The 14,983-nt window shown below is 41.6% G+C and overlaps 1 protein-coding gene and 2 non-coding genes across 3 annotated transcripts; 2 read left to right on the forward strand and 1 right to left on the reverse strand.

Moving 5' to 3' along the window:
* Positions 1-713: 713 nt before the first annotated feature.
* On the forward strand, positions 714-786 carry Trnar-ucg. Its single transcript has one exon. It is a non-coding gene; the product is annotated as a tRNA-Arg (tRNA).
* Positions 787-2,557: 1,771 nt separating this feature from the next.
* On the forward strand, positions 2,558-2,630 carry Trnar-ucg. The gene has a single exon. It is a non-coding gene; the product is annotated as a tRNA-Arg (tRNA).
* A 2,575-nt stretch (positions 2,631-5,205) lies between these two features.
* Positions 5,206-12,453, reverse strand: LOC121378579 (actin-2-like). Its single transcript, XM_041506827.1, has 2 exons — positions 12,325-12,453; positions 5,206-6,702 (listed from the first exon to the last, which is right to left on the reverse strand). The coding sequence occupies exons 1-2, from the start codon at positions 12,448-12,450 to the stop codon at positions 5,698-5,700; spliced, it is 1,131 nt and encodes a 376-aa protein (XP_041362761.1). The 5' UTR covers positions 12,451-12,453; the 3' UTR covers positions 5,206-5,697.
* Positions 12,454-14,983: the final 2,530 nt, after the last annotated feature.

Raw genomic sequence — 14,983 nt, forward strand, 5'->3', positions numbered from 1 at the left:
TATTATTGGTAGTAAATCTTAAGGCATAAATTAATTTTACTTGTAGAATGCAGATAATTGCATTTCAGAATGTCTAGTTTACGGGGGAGCATACCCCCTAACCCCCCTTTGCGCTCTCGTTATATCAGCCTCCCCCCCCCCCCCCCCCCACACACACCATGTCTACTTGGTTCCGCCGTGTCTGTTGTGGGTAGAATGATGGAAAAACAGTTAATGTGTTTCAGTCCAGCTTAGTTTGCCCGAATTTGAGGATTTGCTCCAGCACTTCCACGTCTCGTATGCTTGTGCATTAGATCATTATATATATTCAGCACGTTTAAGATGAGAGGGGCGTGACAGTAGTACAGTAGTACAGTGCTCGCTCGATGCGCGGTCGGTCTGGGATCGATCTCCGTCGGTGGGCTGATTGGGCTATTGCTCGTTCCAGCCAGTGCACCACGACTGGTATATCAAAGGCAGTGGTATGTACTACCCTGTCTGTGAGATGGTGCATATAAAAGATCCCTTGCTGCTAATCGAAAAGAGTAGCCCATGAAGTGGCGACAGCGGGTTTCCTCTCTCAATATCTCTGTGGTTCTTAACCATATATCTGACGCCATAAAACCGTAAATAAAATGTGGTGAGTGCGTCGTTCAATAAAACATTTCTTTCTTTCTTTGTTTAAGATGAGATTAATCGATCGAGTTGGCTAAATTGACGAGATATTTCTGCCCGGCCTCGTGGCCTAATGGATAAGGCGTCTGACTTCGAATCAGAAGATTGCGAGTTCGAATCTCGTCGGGGTCGTTTAAAGACAATATTTTTGTGATTTTTAAAAATAAAACATTCTTGTAATTTCAGTCGAAATTATGTAACTGGGAAATTACTTTTTTTTTCTTCTCAGCTCACAGTCGTGTTGAACTATGGCCATTTATGGTGTTTAAAATTAATATTACCACATTTGATCTAAAGATGAAGGATAAACCATTCCTTTCGAATGATGTGCATCTGTTCCAATGATCGATTATAATCGAAAATTGATCAGTTTGGTTTACCGATGTGATGCTCGATAATAAAAAAAAAAATCCATAATTGACTGTGGTAAAATGTTAACTGTAAATGTTCTCCAAGTTTATATGATGGACTTCCCTGCATCCACCTGGCTTCCTCGTCCTCTGCCGCTAATAAAGCTGGTCTGACCCACGGTTCTACCTAAAGACCGTCGGTAGCAGGGGAGCATAGTAGGTGCTTACAAGTGCCTCTTAACAATGCCAGAAGTAGCTACTGACCGCTTGCGGGATAAAATAGACAATAACATCCGCAAATCTAAAAACTCCATATGAAGAGTTTAGGCGCAAAACACGATATATCCATTTTTATTTTTCAGTAAAAGTGATTTTTTAATTGGCGTATATCGCGTTATGATGGAAAAAAAACCCCAGGAATTACCCAATACATTTTCACTCTTCATATGGTTATCTCCTAAATGACGTCACACGCATACAATTTGTATGGCATTGTCATAGCATTAGTGTCTCAGACTCTAGTCTCAAGTCTAGACTAAACGTTTTATAAGCACCAGGCCTGTTGGGGAATGACACGTGTGTGGCACGGATAGCCACTAGAGACAAGCACCTGTCGCGGTTGGTGAGACAAGGACTGGGAGATGTGGAAGTGGACAGCGAAAGAAGTTGAAAGATGGGAGGAGCTGCCAGATCGGGAAGAAATGAGATGGAATTCAAAGGATATAACATTTATTCAATATCAACTGGCATTACTGCCAAACAGCTAAATATGGGATGCAAACGAATTACTAAACATGTTTACAATGACTACAACTAATATCGTACAGACAAAAATATTATTGGTAGTAAATCTTAAGGCATAAATTAATTTTACTTGTAGAATGCAGATAATTGCATTTCAGAATGTCTAGTTTACGGGGGAGCATACCCTCTAACCCCCCTTTGCGCTCTCGTTATGTCAGCCTCTACCCCCCCCCCCCCCCCCAATGTCTACTTGGTTCCGCCGTGTCTGTTGTGGGTAGAATGATGGAAAAACAGTTAATGTGTTTCAGTCCAGCTCAGTTTGCCCGAATTTGAGGATTTGCTCCAGCACTTGCCCATCTCGAATGCTTGTGCATTAGAACATTATATAGGCCTATATTCAGCACGTTTAAGATGAGAGGGGCGTGACAGTAGTACAGTAGTACAGTGCTCGCTCGATTCGCGGTCGGTCTGGGATCGATCCCCGTCGGTGGGCTGATTGGGCTATTGCTCGTTCCAGCCAGTGCACCACGACTGGTATATCAACGGCAGTTGTATGTACTACCCTGGGCCTGTCTGTGGGATGGTGCATATAAAAGATCCCTTGTTGCTAATCGAAAAGAGTAGCCCATGAAGTGGCGACAGCGGGTTTCCTCTCTCAATATCTGTGTGGTTCTTAACCATATGTTTGACGCCATATAACCGTAAATAAAATGTGTTGAGTGCATAGTTAAATAAAACATTTCTTTCTTTCTTTGTTTAAGATGAGATTAATCGATAGAGTTGGCTAAATTGATGAGATATATCTGTCCGGCCTCGTGGCCTAACGGATAAGGCGTCTGACTTCGAATCAGAAGATTGCGAGTTCGAATCTCGTCGGGGTCGTTTATAACAATATTTTTGTGATTTTTAAAATATAAAACATTCTTGTAATTTCAGTCGAAATTATGTAACTGGGAAATTACTTTTTTTTTCTTCTCAGCTGACAGTCGTGTTGAACTATGGCCATTTACGGTGTTTAAAATTAATATTACCACATTTGATCTAAAGATAAAGGATAAACCATTCCTTTCGTATGATGGGCATCTTTTATAGTGGTGTTCCAGTGGTCGATCATAACTGAAAATTGATCAATTTGGTTTACCGATGTGATGATCGATAGTAAAAAAATCCATAATTGATTGTGTGTGAAAATGTTAACTGTAAATGTTCTCCAAGTTTAGATGATGGACTTCCCTGCACCCACCTGGCTTCCTCGTGCTCTGCCGCTAATAAAGCTGGTCTGATGCACAGCTCTGCCTAACGACCGTCGGTACTAGGGGAGCATAGTAAGTAGTTACAAGTGCCTCTTAACAATGCCAGAAGTTGGAATTCAAAGGCGTAAAAGTGGTGTGGTGGTCCTTCAGCCACAGATCTGCATGATGTGTCTAGTGCTGTAGTGAAGTAGTGAGGTAGTTGGCTTGTTCTTCTCGCTTTCAGTTGCAGCCGCCAGATAGCCTAATGGTGAAAAGATGGGCAGAGGCATTTAAGTCCCACCCTTCTGGTACATAACCTCTTTACAGATAAGACTCCCTCAGTGCCCCCTGCTAACATAGCTTGGCACACCACGGTAACTGGGCCCTTACGGACTCAGGCTAGACTGAGGGGATCTCGGAGCAGCTGGAGCCCCACAGGTGCAGTGTGCATGACCCATCGACGTATGGACATACTCTGACACTCATTAATCCAACTCCAGCTATTGACAAATAGCACGGACGGACAGCGTACGTAAGTTATGGAAGACAATCTGTCTAAGAGAAGGAAAACTCTAAACTCAAACCCGAACAGATGCCACTCTTTAGCATTGGTATGCAAGACATCAAGGAGATGGACACTCCAAAATCAAACCAACGGGCAGGCAGAGCTCACAAGCCTATAAGAGAAGGACAACTCAGATTACAAATCACCCTTGTGGAATGGAGTCGTCAATCATGGAAGGCAACCACCGAAGTCGGAAGACATCAACCAATTTGGCGTGGGGAAAATTTTGATGTTTACGCACTTACAATCATATGGCCATACAAATATCATCAGAAAGATGTGGTTTCGTCCTGTTCGACCGCAGCCGGGATAGGACGAAGCCGGGCTCCCAATCTCGAAGGGACCCAAACCAAGCTATTGACCGCGGCTCTGAATCTCCTGCCACGACTGGGGGAGACCAGAGTACAGCTACCAGTCACCAACAACTTCGTATCATGCATTGGAATGCCGATGGGGGGAGGGGCGACAAAAGAAGACAACAAAACTGCCCACACCTGGAAGAGAACCGCCAGAAAGTTTGGACACAAGACACACCCCTCTAAAGATGAAGGATAAACTATTCCTTTCGAATGATGAGCATCTTTTATAATGGTGTTCCAATGGTCGATTATAATCGAAAATTGATCAGTTTGGTTTTACCGATGTGATGATCGATTGTAACAAATCAATAATTGAGTGTGTGGGATTATTGATCTAATACGGCCAAATCTTGATTGAACGCAGAAGAAGAAGAATAATAAAAGGCATGAAAGGAAAGGGGGCAGTGGGATTTAAAAACAAAAAAAACAAAACAAGTTTAGATGGAACTGTTGGGGTTCATTTTAATGTTTCTAGTATGTATTTGGTATATTGATGTTTCATTTGAACATAGGTGTTCGGGGGATATGGGCTGAATTAAACGAAAATGCTCGGATCTGGATACAACATTCAGTATCAATTGGCATTACTGCCAAACAGCTATATAGGGATGCAAACGAATCACTAAACATGTTTACATTGACTACAACTAATACTGTGCAGGAAAAACTATTATTATTATTATTATTATCTTAAGGCAGAAATGAATTTTACTTGTAGAATGCAGATAATTGCATTTCGGGATATCTAGTTTACGGGGGAGCATACCCTGAACCCCCCCCCTTTGCGCCCTCGATCTGTCAGCCCCCACCCCCACCGCACACCAATGTCTACTTGCTTCCGCCGTGCCTGTTGTGGATAGAATAATGGCAAACAGTGAAAGTGTTTCAGCCCAGCTCATTTTGCCCGAATTTGAGGATTTGCTCCAGCACTTCCCCGTCTCCTATGCTTATGCATTATAACATTATGGAAGCCTAAATAAAAGATCCCTTGCTGCTAATCGGAAAGAGTAGCCCATGTAGTGGCGACAGCGGGTTTCCTCTCAAAATCTGTGTGGTCCTTAACCATATGTCTGACGCCATATAACCGTAAATAAAATGTGTTGAGTGCGTCGTTAAATAAAACATTTCTTTCTTTATAACATTATATATATTAAGCACGTGTTTGTGGGATATTAATTCAAGGTCATAATGATAGTCATACATGTTTTGGTATTGCAGTTATGTTAATGATCACTGAAACGCCGGTAATAAACATCAATCAACAATATCCAGAGGCCAACAAGAAACAACGTTATCACTGTTCAAGTTTGAATTTATTAATCATGATATTATTAAGTACAACAACAAAATATATGTAAACTTCAAGTCAAACACGTACCAACACTGTGTAAAATGTGTATCGTATACTACGTAAACGGTTTATCGTATCTTTAATTAATTAGTAGGCCTACATAATTAAAAAAATAATAAGATAAAAATTAACATAAGTGTACATAATATTATTTAAAATAATATTGGTTAAAACAAACGGTATCTAATATTATTATAGATTCTTCATTTGTGGTTATGAAACTAGATTTGGAGATGAAATGACATAGAAGTACAACACTTGGATCAATGGTGACCAAAGGGGAAGAAAATCGGGCAAATGCTCAGGTTCCACACTTAAAGGGACCTCAAAACTTTGTAAAATATTTACTGTGTGGAAATGCTACTCAAAATAACCGCATTTCATAACAATTGCCCTCTGCCCCCATTAGCTCCCCTTATATGGGATCTCCATTTATTGCAGTTCAGAAACATTTTCTGTGAACTACGCCAGGGCCAGTTTCTTCGTATTCCTGCCTGGTAATCCACATCTGTTGAAAAGTTGAAAGCGAGGCTAAAATGGACCCACCAATCCAGACGGAATATTTCCGTTCCGGCGGTGCAATGACCTTAATCTTCATGACCGGAGGAGCGAGACCGGACACCTCCTTGCTCAGCCTCTCGGCAATCCCCGGGAACATCGTAGTTCCGCCGGACATGACGATGTTGGTGTACAGGTCTTTTCGAATGTCGACGTCACACTTTTGAATGGAGTCGAACGTGGACTCGTGGATCCCAGACGACTCCATTCCGACGAGCGCCGGCCGAAAGAGCGCCTCCACGCAGCGGAACCTCTCGCTGCCGACTGAGATGATCTGCCCGTCGGGAAGTTCGTAGTTCGTCTCCATCTCAACGGAGGTCGCAGACGTGATCATATCCTGGTCGAAGTCCTGACTGACGAAAGCCAGCTTTTCCTTGATGTCTCGCACGATCTCTCGCTCGGCAGACGTGGTGAAGGAGTATCCTCTCTCTGTGAGGATCGTCGTCAGGTACTCGGTGATGTCGCGACCTGCTAAATCCAATCTCAGGATGGCGTGGGGCATGGAGTAACCCTCGTAGATGGGCACGTTGTGCGTGACTCCATCCCCAGAGTCTAGAACTATGCCGGTGGTTCGTCCTGAAGCGTAGAGGGACAGCACCGCCTGGATGGAGACGTAGAATGCTGGCGTGTTGAAGACGTCAAACATCAGCTTGAGCATCCTCTCTCTGTTGATCTTTGGGTTGAGCGGCGCCTCCGTCATGAGGACCGGGTGTTCCTCCGGCGCGACCCGCAGCTCGTTGTAGAAGGTGTGGTGCCAGATCTTCTCCATGTCGTCCCAGTTGGTGACGATGCCGTGTTCTATAGGGTATTTCAGACTCAGTACCCCCCGTTTAAGCTGGGCTTCTTCTCCAATATACGAGTCCTTGAGGACTGCGCCAACCATTACTCCCTGAAAGAAAAACAAATTAAAACAATAACAACAGATGGACTCGAGCTTGCAACTCTATGCTTCAGTAAATCCTCACCCATTTAAAAATCGCTTATAAATCGATGGTGTATTAAGTCATCGGTCTAAACGCTGATAGGTACTGGCACAAATAACAGCGGGGCCCCCTCCCCAGAATATATATTTTGCAACCCCTCGGGAGAGGGGGAAAAAGATATGGGGAAAATAAATGTACACATCACCGCGGGGCCTCCTGAAGCGCGGGGCCCGTTGCACGTGCTACATGTGCTACTAGAATAAACAGAGAGAGAGAGAGAGAGAGAGAGAGAGAGAGAGAGAGAGAGAGAGAGAGAGAGAGAGAGAGAGACAGACAGACAGACAGACAGACAGACAGGCAGACAGACAGAGAGAAGAGACACACAGAGAGAAAGACAGAGGGAGATATTGAGATTGATTGTATCATATCAAATCAACGACAGAGTGGAAGAAAGATCCACTTGGCGTAGACCTATTCCAGAGTAGTATAAAGGTTGTTCCATCACGAGATAGGAGGGAGAGAACCTTTGGATATAATCAACATTCGCAGAATAATTATATTTCATCAAATCAACTGCGACAGACCCACCGGGTAGTCTATAACATAATAATTATATTTCATCAAATTTAGCAAAGTGTGTATAAAGTCAACTGCGACAGACCCACCGGGTAGTCTATATCATAATAATTATATTTCATCAAATTTAGCAAAGTGTGTATAAAGTCAACTGCGACAGACCTACGGGGTAGTCTATATCATAATAATTATATTTCATCAAATTTAGCCAAGTGTGTATAAAGTCAACTGCGACAGACACACGGGGTAGTCTATATCATAATAATTATATTTCATCAAATTTAGCCAAGTGTGTATAAAGTCAACTGCGACAGACCTACGGGGTAGTCTATATCATAATAATTATATTTCATCAAATTTAGCAAAGTGTGTATAAAGTCAACTGCGACAGACCTACGGGGTAGTCTATATCATAATAATTATATTTCATCAAATTTAGCAAAGTGTGTATAAAGTCAACTGCGACAGACCTACGGGGTAGTCTATATCATAATAATTATATTTCATCAAATTTAGCAAAGTGTGTATAAAGTCAACTGCGACAGACCCACCGGGTAGTCTATATCATAATAATTATATTTCATCAAATTTAGCAAAGTGTGTATAAAGTCAACTGCGACAGACCTACGGGGTAGTCTATATCATAATAATTATATTTCATCAAATTTAGCAAAGTGTGTATAAAGTCAACTGCGACAGACCTACGGGGTAGTCTATATCATAATAATTATATTTCATCAAATTTAGCAAAGTGTGTATAAAGTCAACTGCGACAGACCTACGGGGTAGTCTATATCATAATAATTATATTTCATCAAATTTAGCAAAGTGTGTATAAAGTCAACTGCGACAGACCCACCGGGTAGTCTATATCATAATAATTATATTTCATCAAATTTAGCAAAGTGTGTATAAAGTCAACTGCGACAGACCCACGGGGTAGTCTATATCATAATAATTATATTTCATCAAATTTAGCCAAGTGTGTATAAAGTCAACTGTGACAGACCCACGGGGTAGTCTATATCATAATAATTATATTTCATCAAATTTAGCCAAGTGTGTATAAAGTCAACTGCGACAGACCTACGGGGTAGTCTATATCATAATAATTATATTTCATCAAATTTAGCAAAGTGTGTATAAAGTCAACTGCGACAGACCCACGGGGTAGTCTATATCATAATAATTATATTTCATCAAATTTAGCAAAGTGTGTATAAAGTCAACTGCGACAGACCCACGGGGTAGTCTATATCATAATAATTATATTTCATCAAATTTAGCCAAATGTGTATAAAGTCAACTGCGACAGACATACGGGGTAGTCTATATCATAATAATTATATTTCATCAAATTTAGCAAAGTGTGTATAAAGTCAACTGCGACAGACCTACGGGGTAGTCTATATCATAATAATTATATTTCATCAAATTTAGCCAAGTGTGTATAAAGTCAACTGCGACAGACCCACCGGGTAGTCTATATCATAATAATTATATTTCATCAAATTTAGCAAAGTGTGTATAAAGTCAACTGCGACAGATCCACGGGGTAGTCTATATCATAATAATTATATTTCATCAAATTTAGCCAAGTGTGTATAAAGTCAACTGCGACAGACCCACGGGGTAGTCTATATCATAACAATTATATTTCATCAAATTTAGCAAAGTGTGTATAAAGTCAACTGCGACAGACCTACGGGGTAGTCTATATCATAATAATTATATTTCATCAAATTTAGCAAAGTGTGTATAAAGTCAACTGCGACAGACCTACGGGGTAGTCTATATCACGTTTTTTTTTCCTTCAAATATGCAGCCAATCCAACCAGACGTTGTCGAGTGCGCTGTGCAATTACCCTCCCCCCCCCCCCCCCCCCTGGGGGGACTAATTGCTACGTATGGAAGCCTGATCGAGTATCGCGTCTCGTACACCGGGTCACGAGCAACCGTGACCTTGGTGTACGGAGATCGCATACAGAAGAAAGGAAGGTGGACGAAAAGGAGACGTGCGCCAGCGGCGGCGCAGGGGGGGGGGGGGGTCAAAACCGGTGGCTAAACCGCCGGCGGCGACTCCTTCTGTTAGACCGCCCAACGCCACTCAACCGAGGAAGACGACCAAGATGGAAGAGGTTCCGGCCCCGGCTGTCTCGGCTTCCGTCCCTCAGGAAGATGACGAATTGGACGAGCTTGACACAGCCATCTGTGTCACCCCGTTCAATCGGCCACCTGCACCAGTTCCTACTCAAGCGCCTCCGGGTGTGTCGCCGATCCAGTCGACGACACCCGTTGAGGCGCAGGCCCGGAAAGAACCCGTTGTGAAGAGGAGGAAGGCGAACACTCCTCCGAGTGTCACTCCAGCCAGGCCAAGTCGCCCCTCTCAACCGCCGCAGCCGGGGACAGAACCAGTGGAGCAGTGGTCACTGCAGGCCGGCCGTCTCCAACAGCGCTACCAACAGCTGGTCAAGACGAATCTCACGGATGTACGTCTGCTGATGAGTCGTCCAAAAGAACAGTCATACCAACCTCTACCAGACGGACTCAACGAGGGGGAATTCGCGGTGCACCGACTCAAGATGCGGGAGGGACAAAGCGCTGTGTGCGTAACCATCCGCAGGAATGGAAGATTCAACCAAGGTCTGCTGCTATCGGAGATGGACAACCCGACATTACACCGTGTCCTCAAAACCGTCGCGGGTCCTCACTACCGTCCAATCACCAAGTCCTTAGCAGACTCCGATTACCGGCAGTTCCTCCAGCATCTCGAGATCACCGACTACATCGGATCCCCCTAGACACCAACCTTTCCTAGGACAGGTATCAACCTCTTTTTTTGGGCTAGTTAGACTTTAAACGTTTTGGAAGCAGTTCAAAATTCTTATGTTTATTTTTTTATAAGTAGTCTAACGCATTTTACTTTGGCGCCCGTTCAATTGCTCAAAATCACCTTAAAAACCTTTTGGCTGAGCAGTCTTAACTATTTTGGGTTAAATTTTAGAGTCCGGACATGTATTTGGATGCAGTTACTCTTTGTAGACTTAGGTATTTGCCAGGCTTCACCGAGGAATCGAAATTCAGCCAATCAGAGCACGGCTCCCACTCGGTGTACTTCAAGTTTGCGAAGTGTCTGCTATTTGGTCCGCGCTCGCGTTGACCTTACTAAATGGCTTTTTTCCAAATTCCGCCCACCTCAAACTTACCCCCCCCCCCCCCCCCCCCCCCCTCCTGCTCCGGAGTTAGTCACTGGCGAAGTCAGAGGCTAAATCCGTGGTGGGCGTGCCTGAACCCTTGTGGATAGGGGCACGTAAAATGAGTTGCCAGTCCAGTCCAGTCTATATCATAATAATTATATTTCCAATGTGATCAGTTCAGCTCTACTGAAGAGATTACCGCCTGCAGGATTTGTATAGTTCAAAAGGGCACCTACATTATTCGAGGAGGGAATGTAACATTTAAAAAGGATATCTACATTATTTAACATTACAAAACATGCATAGGCGTACGGACTCCCTATTTTTTTATTTTTTTTTATAAAAAAAAATGTTTTAGGTGAGGGGAACTGGGGGAGGAGGCCGATTTGAAAATGCCCGAATCTGGTTAACAACATTTATTCATATTAACATTACTGCCAAACAGCTATATATGGGGTTGCATACGAATCATTACGCATTTTTACATGAATTACTAATACTAATATTGTGGGTACAAGGATGGAAATACATGGTGAAAAGGTTTCAGGCAAGCTCATTTTGCCCAAAAATCTTTATCGTATTAGCCCGAATTTGGTAATTTACTCAAATACTGGAGTTGCCCCTATCCCCCACTCCACCCTCACCGGTCTCGTAGGCTTATGAGGACGTACTGTATTATCTATATAGTTATCTTCCACAGAAATATCAAGCTGAGCAAGATATTACAAGTTCCAACTAAAACTAATGAATATATTGTATTCATCTGTTAAATACCGATTTTTCGGGGCATTTCCAATTTCGTGTAGAAGGGCACACCCCCTGCACTCCACTCGGACCCCCACCTGCTCCTCCTTAGTTTTAGGTAATTTCACGAGTATGCATAATGCATAATTTTAAAATGTTTTTGTTTTCTTTTATAAGACAGACAAGGCACCGCCTGCCTCTCCAGGGGTGACGGACTCCATATATATCTGTATTCATAATGAAATAGTAAGATGATAATTGTGTGTATATATACACAAATTGTTTAAACTCAGGCTTTGAAGCCTATTTTAAAAATAAAAATTGAAATGATTTTATAAAACATTTCAGATCAAATCCAGTCTGTTTTGTGAATAATATTTTAATGGAAAACAAAAAGAAGGCGGGGGATGGGGAAGGAGAGAGAACTAAAGTTGAAATCAGATGAAAAGTTGAAAATTACATACATAAAATCATTATAATACATCAAGGGCATCGCCAGTAAGGTTTAAAATGGGTTCGTTTAATAATCAAAATAGTAAATTGTATGGCTAACTTTTATTCCAAAGCAAATAATTGAAGTAAGAGGGAGAGAGAGAGAGAGAGACAGACACAGATAAATATATATACACGTGTCATCATTCATATTGCCATGATAGGTCATTTATCTGCATTTGCCCTATACAGGTACCATACACAGTGGTGTTTGATATACGAGTGACAGAATAGAAGAAATTTAAATGGATTTCTCCACTGTGGGTTGGTGAACAAGTAGGTCCTCTTGATATGAGAAAGGGACACACACACACACACACATAGAGAGAGAGAGAGAGAGAGAGAGAGAGAGAGAGAGAGAGAGAGAGAGAGAGAGAGAGAGAGAGAGAGAGAGAGAGAGAGAGAGAGAGACAGACAGACAGACGGACAGACAGACACAGACAGAGACAGACAGAGAGAGAAAATCATCGAGAGGATTTTCACTTTTAATTTTTGCGAAAACTGCTAATCAATTATACAATACTTTAAAAGACTGCAATGAATAAAGACTACTACTACAAACTACCGCCAAAATCTCACCTGATGACGTGGCCGCCCAACTATGGATGGGAACACACACCTGGGGGCGTCATCGCCGGAAAAACCAGCCTTGCACATCCCCGAACCATTATCCACCACCACGGCAACTATCTCTTCATCCGCCATTGCGCCACGCCCTTCTTCGTCAGAAAGATTAAAGTATTATCTGCTAAACAATTTCAATAACATACCCGCATCTATATATATATTCCTGAAACCTAAGAGTTTCCAGGAAAATCAATGGCATTTCCGCCTACCTTTCCTTTTACGGGGAGTGATTACTCAGTAGCTCCACATATGGAATATGAACATCTGTGAAGTCAACTAATTATTTTGAATAATGGACAATATCTGTAGTAGTTAGAAAATCAACAGGTACATTGTAGGATAAAAGGATAATAATTAACATCTTCGAGATTGATATTTTCTGTCAGATGAGATACAGTAGAGCACCTGTCTTTATTATTAAAAGTCGAATCCAGGGCGTGGTAGGAGTTAATTAATATGACGCTATCGTGCGGTTTTGTGTGAACGGGATTATTTTCTGTTGAAACCAACGATTATTGATCGATTAATAATACAGCTTATTAATTTTAAATTTGCACGAAAACAAAATTCCAAGTTGTAAACAGTTTTTCAGTGCCTCTATCCATTCAAGGTTCAAGCACGTCTTTCCAGGGTTCAACCTCTGGCGTAACAAATGTCTGGGTATGCATCTTTCCAACACATAAGGCTCATGTTTTAGTTTACTCTCCCTTTTAACGACACCACTACAGCACATTGGTTTATAAATCATCGGCTGTTGCGTGTCAAACATTTGGTAATTTTAACAGTCTTAAAAAGAGGAAACCCGCTACATTTTTTCCGTTAGTAGCAAGGGATCTTTTATATGCATCATCTCACAGACAGGATAACACATACCAAGGCCTTGGACATACCACATGGGGTGCACTGGCTGGAACGAGAAATAGCCCACAAATAGAAGATCGCTGCAAGGTGCTGAGGCGGGGGGTGTTACTGGTATGCGTTACCGTTAATGGTAGAAGAGGGGGTGTTTATTGATATTTACCCAACATGTTCAAACCACGTTTCACTTTTATTAATACTAACTTAGAGGGACTGTCCTGAGTGTGTAGCCATTGTAAGATGTTTCATAGTGGCAATAACAGAGCTTTTTTGGCGACTACAATCACACATTAAATATATTTTCTGAACAAATATGTTTGCGGTTTGTAGCCGTCATTATTCATTTTCTTCATAATTATATATATATATATATTTTTTTTTTTGTTGTTGTTGAAGTACTAAATTATTGTTTGGGCTATTACAAACATTAGGAAATGACAACAATCACCTTGTTTATACGGACACTGTACCAGAAAATATATTTAACGTGTACATCCAGTTGCATTGACATCAAACTCAGGACAAACGTTAAAAGTTTGTTTTGTTTAACGACACCACTAGAACACATTGATTTATTAATCATAAGCTATTGGATATCAAACATTCGGTAATTTTAACATATTAGACATTAGTGAGGAAACAAGCTATATTTTTCCATTAGTTAGCAAGGGATCGTTTATATGCGCCATCCTATAGACAGGATAGCAAATATCACGACCTTTGATACACCAGTCGTGGTGCACTTGCTAGAACAAGAAATAGCCGAATGAGCCCACCGACGGGGATCGATCCCAAACCGACCGCGCATCAGGCGAGCGCTTTACCACTGGGCTATGTCCCGCCCCCTTCAGAACAAAGATTGTGTCTAATGATGTTATTCGATCCTATGACGAAAACACCTCAGGTGGGCATTTTACAGACTGAGCTAGACACCCCCTCCCCCAAAAACCCCAAACCCCCCCCCCCCGCACCCGAAAAAAACATCCATCAAAACAACTCTACTGAAACACACACAAACACACACACACACACACACACACACACCAAACCCCCCAAAACACACCAAAAACCCCCACAACACAAACAAAAAGCAAAACAATTAAAACAATATGAACATAAAACAGAATGCTACAAGTTACACACTTCTTAAAATTCATGGATCCATTCTTACACACTAAATAACCTAATTCTAATCGTCTGGAGAACATCTAACCTTCTTTCCACGCTTTCTTCATCACCGTAACGTAATGTTAACCTAAATAACCTAATTCTAATCGTCTGGAGAACATCTAACCTTCTTTCCACGCTTTCTTCATCACCGTAACGTAATGTTAACCTAAATAACCTAATTCTAATCGTCTGGAGAACATCTAACCTTCTTTCCACGCTTTCATCATCACCGTAACGTAATGTTAACAATATTAATGATTTTTTGTTTTAATCTTATTTAATTTACATAGTATAACCAAACAAGTCATTAGTATGGTAGCATAAGACAAAGCCATGCAATAGTATACACAGTAAATTGATTTATCTGCATGTACAAATTCATTATTTATCATAAATCATTTTATGTAGTCAGTAATACTATAGTGATTGTCAATATCGCATCCCCCCCCCCTCCCCCACCCCTTTCATCGTCGCAAAGACGTAATTTGACCAACATTTATTCGTTTTGTTTGTATTTTTAATTTGTTAACCGTTACGAAAGATAGATTTTCAATTATGTCAATATTAAATTCACAAAACATCG

The sequence above is a fragment of the Gigantopelta aegis genome, chromosome 8, assembly GCF_016097555.1.
Source record: "Gigantopelta aegis isolate Gae_Host chromosome 8, Gae_host_genome, whole genome shotgun sequence".
Lineage (NCBI taxonomy): Eukaryota > Metazoa > Mollusca > Gastropoda > Neomphalida > Peltospiridae > Gigantopelta > Gigantopelta aegis.

What these genes read in the sequence shown, in the direction of transcription:
- LOC121378579 (XM_041506827.1), bottom strand. Translation starts at nt 12,450, where the DNA reads ATGGCGGATGAAGAGATAGTTGCCGTGGTGGTGGATAATGGTTCGGGG. An exon ending in TTGGGCGGCCACGTCATCAG is followed by an intron (nt 6,703 to 12,324) that starts GTGAGATTTTGG and finishes TTTTTCTTTCAG; the next exon opens with GGAGTAATGGTTGGCGCAGT.